This window comes from Myotis davidii, unplaced genomic scaffold, assembly GCF_000327345.1.
Source record: "Myotis davidii unplaced genomic scaffold, ASM32734v1 scaffold167, whole genome shotgun sequence".
Classification (NCBI taxonomy): domain Eukaryota; kingdom Metazoa; phylum Chordata; class Mammalia; order Chiroptera; family Vespertilionidae; genus Myotis; species Myotis davidii.
In genome coordinates this window covers 3,130,966-3,142,714 of record NW_006300048.1, presented here as the reverse complement: position 1 = coordinate 3,142,714, position 11,749 = coordinate 3,130,966, and the positions used below count along the sequence as shown (strand labels likewise).

The 11,749-nt window shown below is 50.1% G+C and overlaps 1 protein-coding gene across 2 annotated transcripts in view; it reads left to right on the top strand.

The window, feature by feature from the left end:
- The window catches only part of GTPBP2 (GTP binding protein 2), an 11,658-nt gene extending 3,684 nt beyond the window's left edge, over positions 1–7,974 (top strand). Inside the window, exons 1-12 of one of the 2 annotated variants that reach the window (XM_006776388.1) lie at positions 7–147; positions 2,368–2,394; positions 2,684–2,868; positions 3,271–3,379; positions 3,573–3,770; positions 4,067–4,241; positions 4,407–4,626; positions 5,030–5,165; positions 5,300–5,358; positions 5,997–6,168; positions 6,764–6,928; positions 7,154–7,974. In XM_006776388.1, coding sequence (XP_006776451.1) covers positions 2,735–2,868; positions 3,271–3,379; positions 3,573–3,770; positions 4,067–4,241; positions 4,407–4,626; positions 5,030–5,165; positions 5,300–5,358; positions 5,997–6,168; positions 6,764–6,928; positions 7,154–7,330 — 1,545 coding nt within the window. In that variant the 5' untranslated portion in view covers positions 7–147; positions 2,368–2,394; positions 2,684–2,734 and the 3' untranslated portion in view covers positions 7,331–7,974. Of the gene's footprint in view, positions 1–6; positions 148–2,367; positions 2,395–2,683; positions 2,869–3,270; positions 3,380–3,572; positions 3,771–4,066; positions 4,242–4,406; positions 4,627–5,029; positions 5,166–5,299; positions 5,359–5,996; positions 6,169–6,763; positions 6,929–7,153 lie in introns of those variants that run through there. The other variant, XM_015572176.1, reaches the window with a different exon arrangement.
- The last annotated feature ends 3,775 nt before the right edge of the window (positions 7,975–11,749 follow it).

Sequence of the window (11,749 nt, the reverse complement as noted above, 5' to 3'; positions counted from 1 at the left end):
CGGCCCGGAGGGGGCCCGGGCAGGGGTGGAACCCTCAAGGCTAGGGGCGCCGGGGGCAGCAGCGGCTGCGGGGGCCCGAAGGGGAAGAAGAAGAACGGAAAGAACAGAGCGAGCAAAGCCAACAACCCCCCGTATCTGCCCCCCGAGGTGAGCACCTGAGAAGTGGGGGGTTGAGAAGAAACCACTTCTTCCGGTCCCGGGACTCCGGGAAGGCGGGACGGAGAGACTTGACACCCCCTTCCGGTGTCAGGACCCCTGGGGAGGGTAGAACCCCTCCTTCCGGTCCCAGGACCCCTGGAAGGAGGGATAGAGAGACTGGCCCTCTCCTCCGGGATCAGGACCCCGGAGAGGAAGAGTGGGGAGGAGGATCCCCCTATTCTGATCTAGGTAATGCAGGAGGAGAAGTGGGGGAGGGAGATCCCACTCCCATCCCCTTGGGGTGATCAGAATGGATGCCCAGGTTCATGCCTGTGCTGCACTACGAGCAGGGAGACTAGTCCTGGGATGGAGAGGCAGAGTTTTCTACACTTGTTCCATGGGGAGGAGGGCAGTACCGGGGAAAAGAGCAGTATGTTCTGTCCTTATCCCTGAGTACACACACATACACTCACACACACACACCCCAGAACAGTCAGTCAGGTAATCCTGCCCTTTGCCTGTCCTAGGAGGATGTGAGGGCAGCCTCCACATACCTGCTTCATCTACACCTTAAGGCAGAGAATAATGCTACTTTGCCCATCTTAGCAAAGAAGGACCCAGAAGAAGAGCCTAAACCAGTGGTTATCAAACTTTAGCACAGTATTCAGAATCATCTGATTGCTGCCCCGCCCCTAGAGTTCCTGACTCAGTAGGTCAGGTGGGCCTGATAATCTGCATTTACAAGTTCCTGGGTGGTTCTAATGCAGCTGGTCCTGGGGCCACACTTTAGATCATCCTTGTACCACTTTTCTGAAGCCATTCATTCTAACTTTTCATCTCCATCAAAATGGTAAAAAGGAAGGTCTTTGTTGATGAGTCAAGATCTTCCTTATACTCCATGAAATAGAGATGATAGGTGAAGGCCTATTAGAGCCTGGAGTCAGAGGGCCTTGAAGAGATGGAATGATGACAGAAAGGGAGAAAGAGAAATCGCCAATGAGGAGGAGTGCAGAAATGCAAGACAGGCAGAACCAGCAAATCTCATATCCTTTTGCACCTGAGAGGGGAAGGCTCAGGCAATAGGATACTTCTATTGGGTCACTTAATAGAGGGCTGAGGTAGAGGAGACTGGAGTGGACTCAGGATTCCACCTCGGCTTAGACATAAGAGTTAGGGCAGGTGTGGGGAACGCCCAGCTCACGGGCCGTATGAGGCCAGAGAAATCATTTGGTCTGGTCCTGCCAAGGCATTAGGGGTGAGTTAATTGTTTGACCAAATACAGCAGGGCTAATTTTTAAGTTGATAATTTTGTATGGCCCTCGAATGATGCTATAAATATTCAAATGGCCCTTGGCAGAAAAAAGGTTCCCCACCCCTGGGTTAGGGGGTAGGAGATAAAAGCCACCATTGAGTCTGTCCCCTTAATTATATTTTCTGAGTTTCTTCTCTTCAGCCCCAACTTTGGAGCCCTATCCCTCTCTTATTTCAGGTCCTCTCTCATTGAGCTTGTAATGACCAGTGCTGAGTTAAGTCATTGGCCCTGGTCCAGAACCTCTTGCATTCTCTTACTCTTGATGACATCAGCTGAGAAGGGTGGGGAGGAAGGAAATGGTGTCTCCCAGACCAGTGGCAGAGAATGGCCTCAACAGCCCAGACACAGCGGAGACATAGATTTCTGGGGACGGCAGTCTGAGGGCCTGAAGAGAAGGAAGGAGTGATCTTGCTCTAGGACAGTGGTTCTCAAGCTTCTGGCCCTTTAAACACAGTTCCTCATGTTGTGACCCAACCATAACATTATTTTCGTTGCTACTTCATAACTGTAATGTTGGTACTGTTATGAATCGTCATGTAAATATCTGATATGCAGGATGGTCTTAGGCGACCCCTGTGAGAGGGTCATTTGACGGCCAAAGGGGCCTCGACCCACAGGTTCCTAGAACCGCTGCTCTAGGAAGAACATGCTGCCAGTGACCAAAGCAAGGAGGGACTCAGGGTTCTGATCCTGGCTTAGACGGGTGATTGTTCTTAGAGGCCTTTCCTTGGGAGAAGTCACACTGGGGCTGGGTAGAGGGCTGTCTGCCAATGACCTTTGGCAGGCACCTGCCTAAGCAAGTGCCACTGGGGCTTCCTGCTCTCTCCAGTTAGCTGTTGCCTGGGCGCCATCAGGAATTGGGGAAGTAGCGGTTGGGTCTGGACCGTATTTGGTAACCGCTTTCTGTTTCTTTTCAGGCTGAAGATGGAAACATCGAATATAAAGTGAGTCTTAGGCTGGGGAGGTGCAGGTTGTCCTTGCTGGCATGGGATGGCGATTTCTCTGAGATCCTTCCAACTTCATGATCTATAGTAATTTAGGGATGTGGTTCAGGGTAAGGGCTCTGTACCTCATTTTACTGGGGGGACTCACTGTTAGAGGGGGGGCCAGGCATGAGGGGGTTTAAGTGGGAAGGGAAGGTCCTGGTCCTTACAGCAGGACAGGTGGTAAGCATGTGGGTTTAGGAGGAGCATCTCTGATTTCACCTTCTCCTGACCCCTCACCTGCCCTAAGCTGAAGCTGGTGAATCCATCCCAGTACCGCTTTGAGCACCTGGTGACACAGATGAAGTGGCGGCTCCAGGAGGGCCGCGGTGAGGCAGTCTACCAGATCGGGGTGGAGGACAATGGGCTGCTGGTGGGGCTGGCTGAGGAGGAGATGCGGGCCTCCCTCAAGACCCTGCATCGGATGGCAGAGAAGTATGCTTCCCTCCCCCTCCGTTCTCCTCCCTAGCTCTGGGGAGAACCCAAGTGCATCCAGTCACCTGGGGCCTTAGGGCCAAGAAGATACTTTCCTTTTGCTGCCTTCTCTTGACAAAGGGCTGAAGTGGGGAGGGCTAGTTCTGAGCTCCTCCACATTGGAACCTAGGCTTTTCCTTTTTGATTTAAGACTTGTTTGTTTGTTTGTTTGTTTGTTTGTTTAAAGGGATCTTTAACATGCGGATATGGGATATGGGATAGATTGGAGGGTGGTAGGAGAGAAAGGAACGCGTTGGGAGCTCTTGGGGATGTGTGGGAAGGCCATTGGTCCAGAGCCAGGATGGAAGGCTGGGGATGGGGGAGTACAAGCGAGATGTGGCAGCTTCGGCCTTGCTGTGATAGGGTTGGGGCAGACATCACTGTTCTCCGGGAGCGCGAAGTGGATTATGATAGCGACATGCCCCGAAAGATCACTGAGGTGCTGGTCCGAAAGGTCCCTGACAACCAGCAGGTGAGCACACTTTCCCTGCCTTTCACACCCATGCTCCCTGAGGACCCCGTGGTGGCAGGCCGTCTCCTGGCCTGTGACCCTGCGGGTATTCAGTTCATCATTTGGTTCCCAGGGAGCAGCACTGCCCTTGACCCAACCTTCAGTAGAGAGAGAGAAGGCATTGGAGCCCTTACCTCTGACAATTCATCCACAGTTTCTGGACCTTCGTGTGGCTGTCCTGGGGAATGTGGACTCGGGGAAGTCAACTCTGCTTGGCGTCCTGACCCAAGGAGAGCTGGACAATGGCCGGGGCCGGGCTCGGCTCAACCTGTTCCGCCACCTGCATGAGATTCAGTCTGGCCGGACCTCCAGCATCAGCTTCGAGATCCTGGGCTTTAACAGCAAGGGAGAGGTGCATGCAATCAACGGGACCCAGTGGGGCCAGACTGTGAGGACGGGAGGGTAGTGGTGAGGGACAGAGTCTGAGGGAGTGTGTGGAGACTTTTTGGAGTAGAGTAGATGAAGCCCTGAGGGCAGTGCACAAGCTCTGTCCTCCTTAGAAAACCCGTGGGGAATCAACTGAATTAAATCAGAAATGGGGCTCAGGGTTAAGAGGCAGGGTCACCCAGGGACTGGTTTAGGTCCTGGCAACTCTGAAAGGGTTGGGGAGGCTGGCAGGGGCACTGAGCGCCCTGGGCTCTGGGCCAGGTGGTGAATTACAGTGACTCACGGACGGCAGAAGAGATCTGTGAGAGCAGCTCCAAGATGATCACCTTCATCGACCTGGCCGGCCACCACAAGTACCTACACACCACCATCTTTGGCCTCACCTCTTACTGCCCTGACTGTGCCCTGCTCCTCGTTAGTGCTAACACTGGGATTGGTACGAGGCATTGGGGCAGGGATGTGGCTGGAAGGGGGTGCTGACTTTCTCCTACCCTGGGTCTCCTCCAACCTGGGAGCCAGATGAACTTTTCTCTTGTTCCCTCTCCCCCCTCCCACATCCTCACTCCTCTCTCCTGACTCCTGCCTTCCTTCTCTGAGGCAGCCGGCACAACAAGGGAACATCTGGGACTGGCCCTGGCCCTGAAAGTGCCCTTCTTCATCGTGGTCAGCAAGGTGGACCTGTGCGCCAAGACCACAGTGGAGAGGACGGTACGCCAGCTAGAGCGGGTCCTGAAGCAGCCCGGCTGCCACAAAGTCCCCATGCTGGTCATCTCTGAGGATGATGCCGTCACCGCTGCCCAGCAGTTTGCCCAGTCACCCAAGTAAGCCTTCCTCACTCCAGAGCCGATCCACGGGGAGGCTGCCACAGGCCTGGGAACAGCGTGTCCCACCTCAGGACCAAACCAGTCTGGCTCAGTTCTGTGGTTTGCAGGTTGGGATTGTGGGAGGGTGTCTCTGCTAAAGGGCCGGCCCTTTCCCCAAGCCAGCCTGGAGCTTTGCTGATGCCTGGGACCCTGGAGACAAAGTGCTGTGACAGGCATTCACCAACCCCCCTGGGCTCTGGGTAGGTCCTTGGCTGGTTCACAGAGAGAGGGCCTGAAGCTCCTGGGAAGGTTATCAGGAGGGGCCTAGCCACCCTGATAAAAGCTCACCTTTCCATGAATGGGCTCTAGCCTCTGCCTCCTGTTAGAACGTTCCTCATCTGTCTCATGCCTCCCTCTACAGCGTCACCCCTATCTTCACCCTGTCCAGCGTGTCTGGAGAGAGCTTGGACCTGCTCAAAGTCTTCCTGAATATCCTGCCACCGCTCACCAACAGCAAAGAGCAGGAGGAACTCATGCAGCAGCTGACAGAGTTTCAGGTAAATTGTCCACCCCACAGGCAGTGAGCAGGGGAACCAGGAAGGACTAATTCTGGCTAAGCCCCGAGCCTGCTTAAGAGACTTAGAGATTTTGCACCTGCACAGGCCATTGATAGAATTTTCTTTGGCTTCAGGTGGATGAAATCTACACAGTACCAGAGGTGGGGACAGTTGTTGGAGGGACGCTTTCCAGGTGAATTTCCTTGCTTGCTGCCCACCCCACTCAGCCCTCACATACCCAGACACTAGAAGACATCGTGGTCCAAAGGAGACCCTGGACGTGAACAGAGCTTAGCTAAAAGATGTGCTATCTTCAGATTAGGCTTTCCCCATCAGAAGAGCTGGAGAAAGCTAGTCCAGTGGCTTGTGAGGGAAGAAACAGTATTGCTGCTTTACAGGGCATCTCCAGGCCCCTGAGGGAGAAGTGTGGGTCTTGGGCTCCAGGAGGAAAACTAGAGTGTATTCAGCTGACCTCATTTTCAAGTAGGGAAATGAGAGGGCCCTTAAGACTCTTTCCAAAGCAGAGGATGAAACCCAAGGGGCTGCCTTGCTCTTTCAGGTTCAGATGTTCAGTGTCACACCAGCAGGTACCTCTGCCAGTCGTCACTGCCTTTCCTGGTTCTACCCTGCAGAATCTGAACTCTGAGCTGGGGCAAGCAGCCATCTCCTCTATCTCCAAGTTAGAATTTTTTCCCTAAGTCAGAATTTAGGGTCTCTTTTCCTCTCCTGAGGGACTCACCATAGAGGGGAAAGAATGCTCTGGGTGACCCTAGCAGAGAAGTAAGTAAGGGAGCCTGGCTGACACTGTGCCATCCGCCCTCTGGGCTGCAGTGGGATTTGCCGTGAGGGCGACCAGCTGGTGGTGGGCCCCACGGACGATGGCTGCTTCCTGGAGCTGAGAGTATGCAGCATCCAGCGCAACCGCTCTGCCTGCCGTGTACTGCGAGCTGGTCAGGCTGCTACACTGGCCCTCGGGGACTTTGACCGTGCACTCCTTCGAAAGGTGAGGTGGGAGGGCGGGTTGGAGAGGGGACACAAGGGAAGCACCTGTGTAAGGGGAACTCAAAGAGAACATGATCTCTACCCCAGGAAGCTGCTTACACAGACTGTCTGTGTTTGAAAAGGGTTAGAATACTCATAAAGCACAGATCACTAATTATGAATCACTGTGGTCCAACCCAAGTGTCCAGGACCCTAGAAATACAAATCATTAGAAGGGTTAGAGGACCTGGGAGGTAGGTAAGGAGGGTTCCTCCTAAGAGGAGAGCTTTGGATATTGCCTTCTGAGGTCTTGTGTTTGAAGTCCTAGAGCAGCGGTTCTCAACCTGTGGGTCGCGACCCCTTTGGGGGTCGAACAACCCTTTCACAGGGGTCGCCTAAGACCATTGGAAAACACATAATTACTGTTTTTGTGATTAATCATTATGCTTTAATTATGTTCAATTTGTAACAATGCGATTGGGGGTCACCACAACATGAGGAACTGTTAAAGGGTTGCGGCATTAGGAAGGTTGAGAACCACTGGCCTAGAGGAAGAGGAAACTTAGGGAGCTGTAAGGGTGAGAGACTAACATGAGGTCTGGGGCTGTCCTCCCCAGGGCATGGTGATGGTGAGCCCCGAGATGAACCCCACCATCTGCTCAGTGTTCGAGGCAGAAATAGTCCTACTGTTCCATGCCACCACCTTCCGGCGAGGCTTCCAGGTGACAGTACACGTGGGCAACGTCCGCCAGACGGCAGTGGTGGAAAAGATCCATGCCAAGGTGAGAGGGACCCAGCTGTGCACATTTTTCCAGGGAAAAGTCAGAATTCTCCTTCCAGAAAGGCCTGGCCCCAGACTCACAGAGAACTCCCTGGTCCCACAAAAGGGGCAAAGACCCATTCAGAGTGGGAAGAAGCCTGATAGGCCCCTGAGGGTGGAGAACCCAGGCTCGTAGAGAATAGGACCCGAGGCACATTCAGGGCCAGTGACCGCATATCTGCTGCAGGACAAGCTGCGGACAGGGGAGAAGGCAGTGGTACGTTTCCGCTTCCTGAAACACCCAGAGTACCTGAAGGTGGGCGCCAAGCTGCTGTTCCGGGAGGGTGTCACCAAGGGCATCGGCCATGTCACAGATGTGCAAGCCATTGCAGCGGGAGAAGCCCAGGCCAACGTGGGCTTCTGAACTCCAAGCAGGCACAGCTCTATTGCTGTCCCTACAATATAAGATGCCTCTGGCCATGCTGCCCCCTGTTGGCGGCTCTGTGTGTTAATAGGCTAGGGAGAGGGATGCTCCCTGCCACCATGCTGGGAAGGTGCCAAGCTTGGTGTGGCCAGGGAGGGAAAGCCCTGAGGGAGAAGACAGGAGAATTCAGGGCAGTGCTCAGCAGCTGTGTGTCCATCTCGTTGGCTCATCCACCCTGGAAGCCCCATGACCTGTCTCCGGAGGGAGCTGACCGCTGCCACCTTGGCCCCACTGTCAGGACTGGGCATGATTCACCGGTGTGGTCCCTGCACTTCAGGAATTGTCACAACTGGGAGTGGTCCTCGAAAACACTCCTTTTTCTATACCTCTTCTGAAGACCATGTAAGTTGCCCATCTCTACCTGACTGTGGACAGAAGGCATCTACTCAGGCTCCTGGCCAACTGGTGGCCTAGGGTCTGAAGAAATGGCACAGGGACAGTGAATGGCAATGTTCCATCCTGTGCTGAGACATGCAGCCTGTTCCTCAGCTTTATGGCTCTTCCCTTCTTCACTCAAGGGCCATTTCCCCCGTTTCTCCTCTCATAGGCCCCACAGGTGCTATTTGTTGAGCTGGCCCAGGCGTGGGGCTGCCAAGCTAAGGCTTGGTATACCAAAGGTCAGCTGCATGTCAATCAGTTTTGTCCCCTCTTCTGCAGTGATCTGTTGGTTTTTTGTGTGTTTTTTTTTCAATTGGTTTTAGAAAGAGGAAGGGAAGAGAGAAACATTGATTTGTTGTTTCACTCATATATGCATTTATTGTATATGCCCTGACTGGGCATCAAACCAGAAACCTTGGCATATCAGGACAATGCTCTAACCAACTGAGCTATCCGGCCAGGAGTGATCTGTTGGTTTTAATGCTGGAGCAAGCCGTATGTTTTACTTGCCCACACTGACCCACAGCTCCCGTTCCACCACCCCACCCTGCCTCCCGCTCCTACGTAAGTCCTCTTGTTTTAGTAATTTGCAGTGACCATCCCTTTCCCTCTGTTGCTGGGAACCTGGAGAGAAGGGAAAGTTGTTGCCATATTTCCTACACTTTAGGACATGGACTCCCTCCTTTCCCTTTGTTAGTGTCCTGGGTTCCCATGGACTCAGGGATTTGTTGGTTGAGGTTTCTTTGCGTATATATATATATGTACATACATATATATATTTAAATACACACACACACACATATATATATATATATATTGTACAGAATAAAAATGTTTTATTGAACACACTGTGCTTATTAAACACAGGTTCAACTTCCAGAACTAGATTCCTCTCTGGGATTAGAGACACGTGAAACCCCAACACAGCTGAACCCTGAACGGGGAAAGAGCTCATCGAATACCTCATTCACCATTCTTCCTTTCCTCTCTCCCACCTGCGATCAGTGTTCCAGTATTGTGATCAAGTATTCTGAGCTGTTTTGCATAGTTCTTTGAGTGAGCAGAATAGAAAGCGAAACTGCTGTCTTTTGAGCTGAGATAGGTAACCACCTCATACTTACACCCTTTGAGTGCCAACCAGTATCCTAGGAACTGTGCTAAAATTGCCAAGGCATTTTTGCTGATTTTACAGCAGTTTAGGAAAAAAAATTATGAATCGCAAGTAAATGAAGTTACATATTCAAAAACTTAAGGAAACCTTTACTACATTTGTTTTCATCTTTGACATATATTGTTTGCTGATTGTATTATAAAATACTAGTAGAAAAAAAAAATTTGAACAAAACATATAATGTTAAAATAGAGGGACACCCTGCTCCAATATCTTCCACAAAATCATCTTCACAGCAAGAATTGACATATTTAGCAATATCATCATCACTAATAAAAGCAGATTTAGAATTGGACGCCATTTCAAAGCTTTAGGGCTACAAAATCTGAGTAACCTTCATAAAATCGTGGTACCTATAAAAACTTAGGCAGATAAATGCTAGTGGTCAATTTTAGAACTACAAACATTCAGCATCATAAGTAATCTGCACTTAGGTGCCATCTGTCAATAGAGTGAACTACTAGCATCTAGTAGTGACACTGCAGGAAGCGCGTGATTGCACTCCCTGGCACTAGGGTTTAAAGAATTGGCCACTTGCTAATGGTAAGGAACTCACTACTGTGCCAGAGATTTGGAGATTAGTATGCCAGCTACTTAATGAAGAGTAGAATTTAGAGACATGGTAATCTGGTCCTCATGCTTTACCTAGCAATGCAAAATAGCCTGAAGTGAGGTTTATGGAGCCTAAACTGGCTCCTTGGAGCTATGAGGGCCACCTTGCCAAACTTCAGTACCTTCCTGTTTCTGTGTTCAGAGCACCTGATTATCACAGTCTGTGGGTAGAGAAATAGGGCTCAACGTTAAAATCAACTACAAAAAGCAGGGACTGCGTTTTGAGCACTGAACTTGGAAAAAGAAATTTAATGATGTGGCCTGAGGTCCCCAGGGGCATTCTGTCTCCAGGCTATTAAAGTGATAGCTTCCCTACCTCAAGCTCAGCTGCTTTTTTTGCTCACTGGTTTCACTTGTCACGAAGAAGCCTTACCGTTGAAGACCTTCCCGTGTTGGGAACTAAGAGGAGGTTTACTTCCATCTGTACAATTGCTGAGCTATACGGAAAGGTTATATTTGGCACACAAAAAAATCTTTTTGTTTTTGGGAAACAAAGTTATGCTCAGAGATTGACTTTTGTTTTTGCCAGCTACTTATTTAGCAAAGGTTCGCTGTGGGTGTTATGATTTCAAAAGCCAGTAGCATACAATATCTCTTAATAAGCAAAGTAAAGAAATAACGTACATCAAACAAATGACAGGTTAATCACACTACCAGGAGGCACTTGGGAGGGTTATCGACCCACCAAAGAACTGATTTCCAGCTGCCAGCATAAAAGTCCCCTGTTGCTAGAGCATGTTGCTAGGGCACAAGGACATTAGGTAGTAGGAGGGCTAAGCTGCTATGAGGATTATCACTTCTGAGATCCCTGCAGGGGTTGATTTTTAGAGGAAAAATAATTTTGTTGTTCCACTTAAGATACATTCATTGAATATGCCATGACTGGGGATCAAACCCACAACCTTGGTGTATTGGGACAACGCTCTAACCCAGTGGTCGCCAACCTTTGGGACCTCACAGACCACCAGTGGTCCATGGACCACCAGTTAGCAACCACACTAACCAACTGAGCTACCCAGCCAGGGCAAAACCCTGCATGGGCTTAACACCACTGTGGACAAGTAGGAGCACATGTCTCAAGTGTCTTCAGAGAGTTCTTAGGTTAGCACAGTGGTCGGCAAACTCATTAGTCAGCAGAGCCAAATAGCAACAGTACGACGATTGAAATTTCTTTTGAGAGCCACATTTTTAAAACTTAAACTACATAAGTAGGTACATTGTTATTAATTAGGGTACTCCTAAGGCTTAGGAAGAGCCACACTCAAGGGGTCAAAGAGCCACATGTGGCTTGTAAGCCGCAGTTTTCCGACCATGGGGTTAGCGAATAGTTGTCTCACCCAAACCAAAACTCTCATAGTCCTCACAAACTCTCAGTATTTATAGTCTAAACTTGAGGCCCAGTGCACGAAATTTGTGCACAGGTAGGATCCCTAGGCCTGGCCAGCAATCAGGGCTGATCTGTGGGGTGATGGGAGCGGGGGAGGAGCCTCCCATTGGCACCCACCTTGGCTGGCCTGGGGACAGCTCCTGCATTGAGCGTCTGCCCCCTGGTGGTCAGTGTGTATCATAGTGACCAGTGGTTCCACTGTTTGGTCGATCTGCATATTAGGCTTTTATTATATAGGATATCCCCTTACCATTATTGCTTCTCCACATGTTCCTATTGGTAAGCCCCCAGCAGGACCCTCCAGTTGGGCTTCTGACTGCTTATCAACAACAGATGCAGAATGATCACATCCTGGCATAATTCATCCTTATATCAAAGCAACTTTTTAAAACTTGTCATAAACAATTGAATTAAAACAATTTCACTTAGGTCATAAGTGGATTTGAAATATTAAACCTATACACAAATCACCTGTTAAAGAAAAATGCTTTAATTAAAACTTTAATTAAAAATTTTTAACTTTTCCTGGATTGAGAAAGGAAATTTTGGAAAATCATCTCAGTACTTAATGAGACATGTTCAGGAACTAGTGAGCCACTCTGCTATGTCAATGGGACATGCAGGATAAAAAGGTACATAAAGCAGCTCTCTGTCCCTCCCCCGCCCCCCAAAGTAGTATGTATATTTTGATTGTTCCAGTTCTAGTAACTCTAAAATTTTTTACTATGTTTCATTTAGTGAATATCAAGCATCTATTATGTGCAAGACACTGAAGAATTCCTACCTCCAAGAAACTGCAGATCTAGTAGGG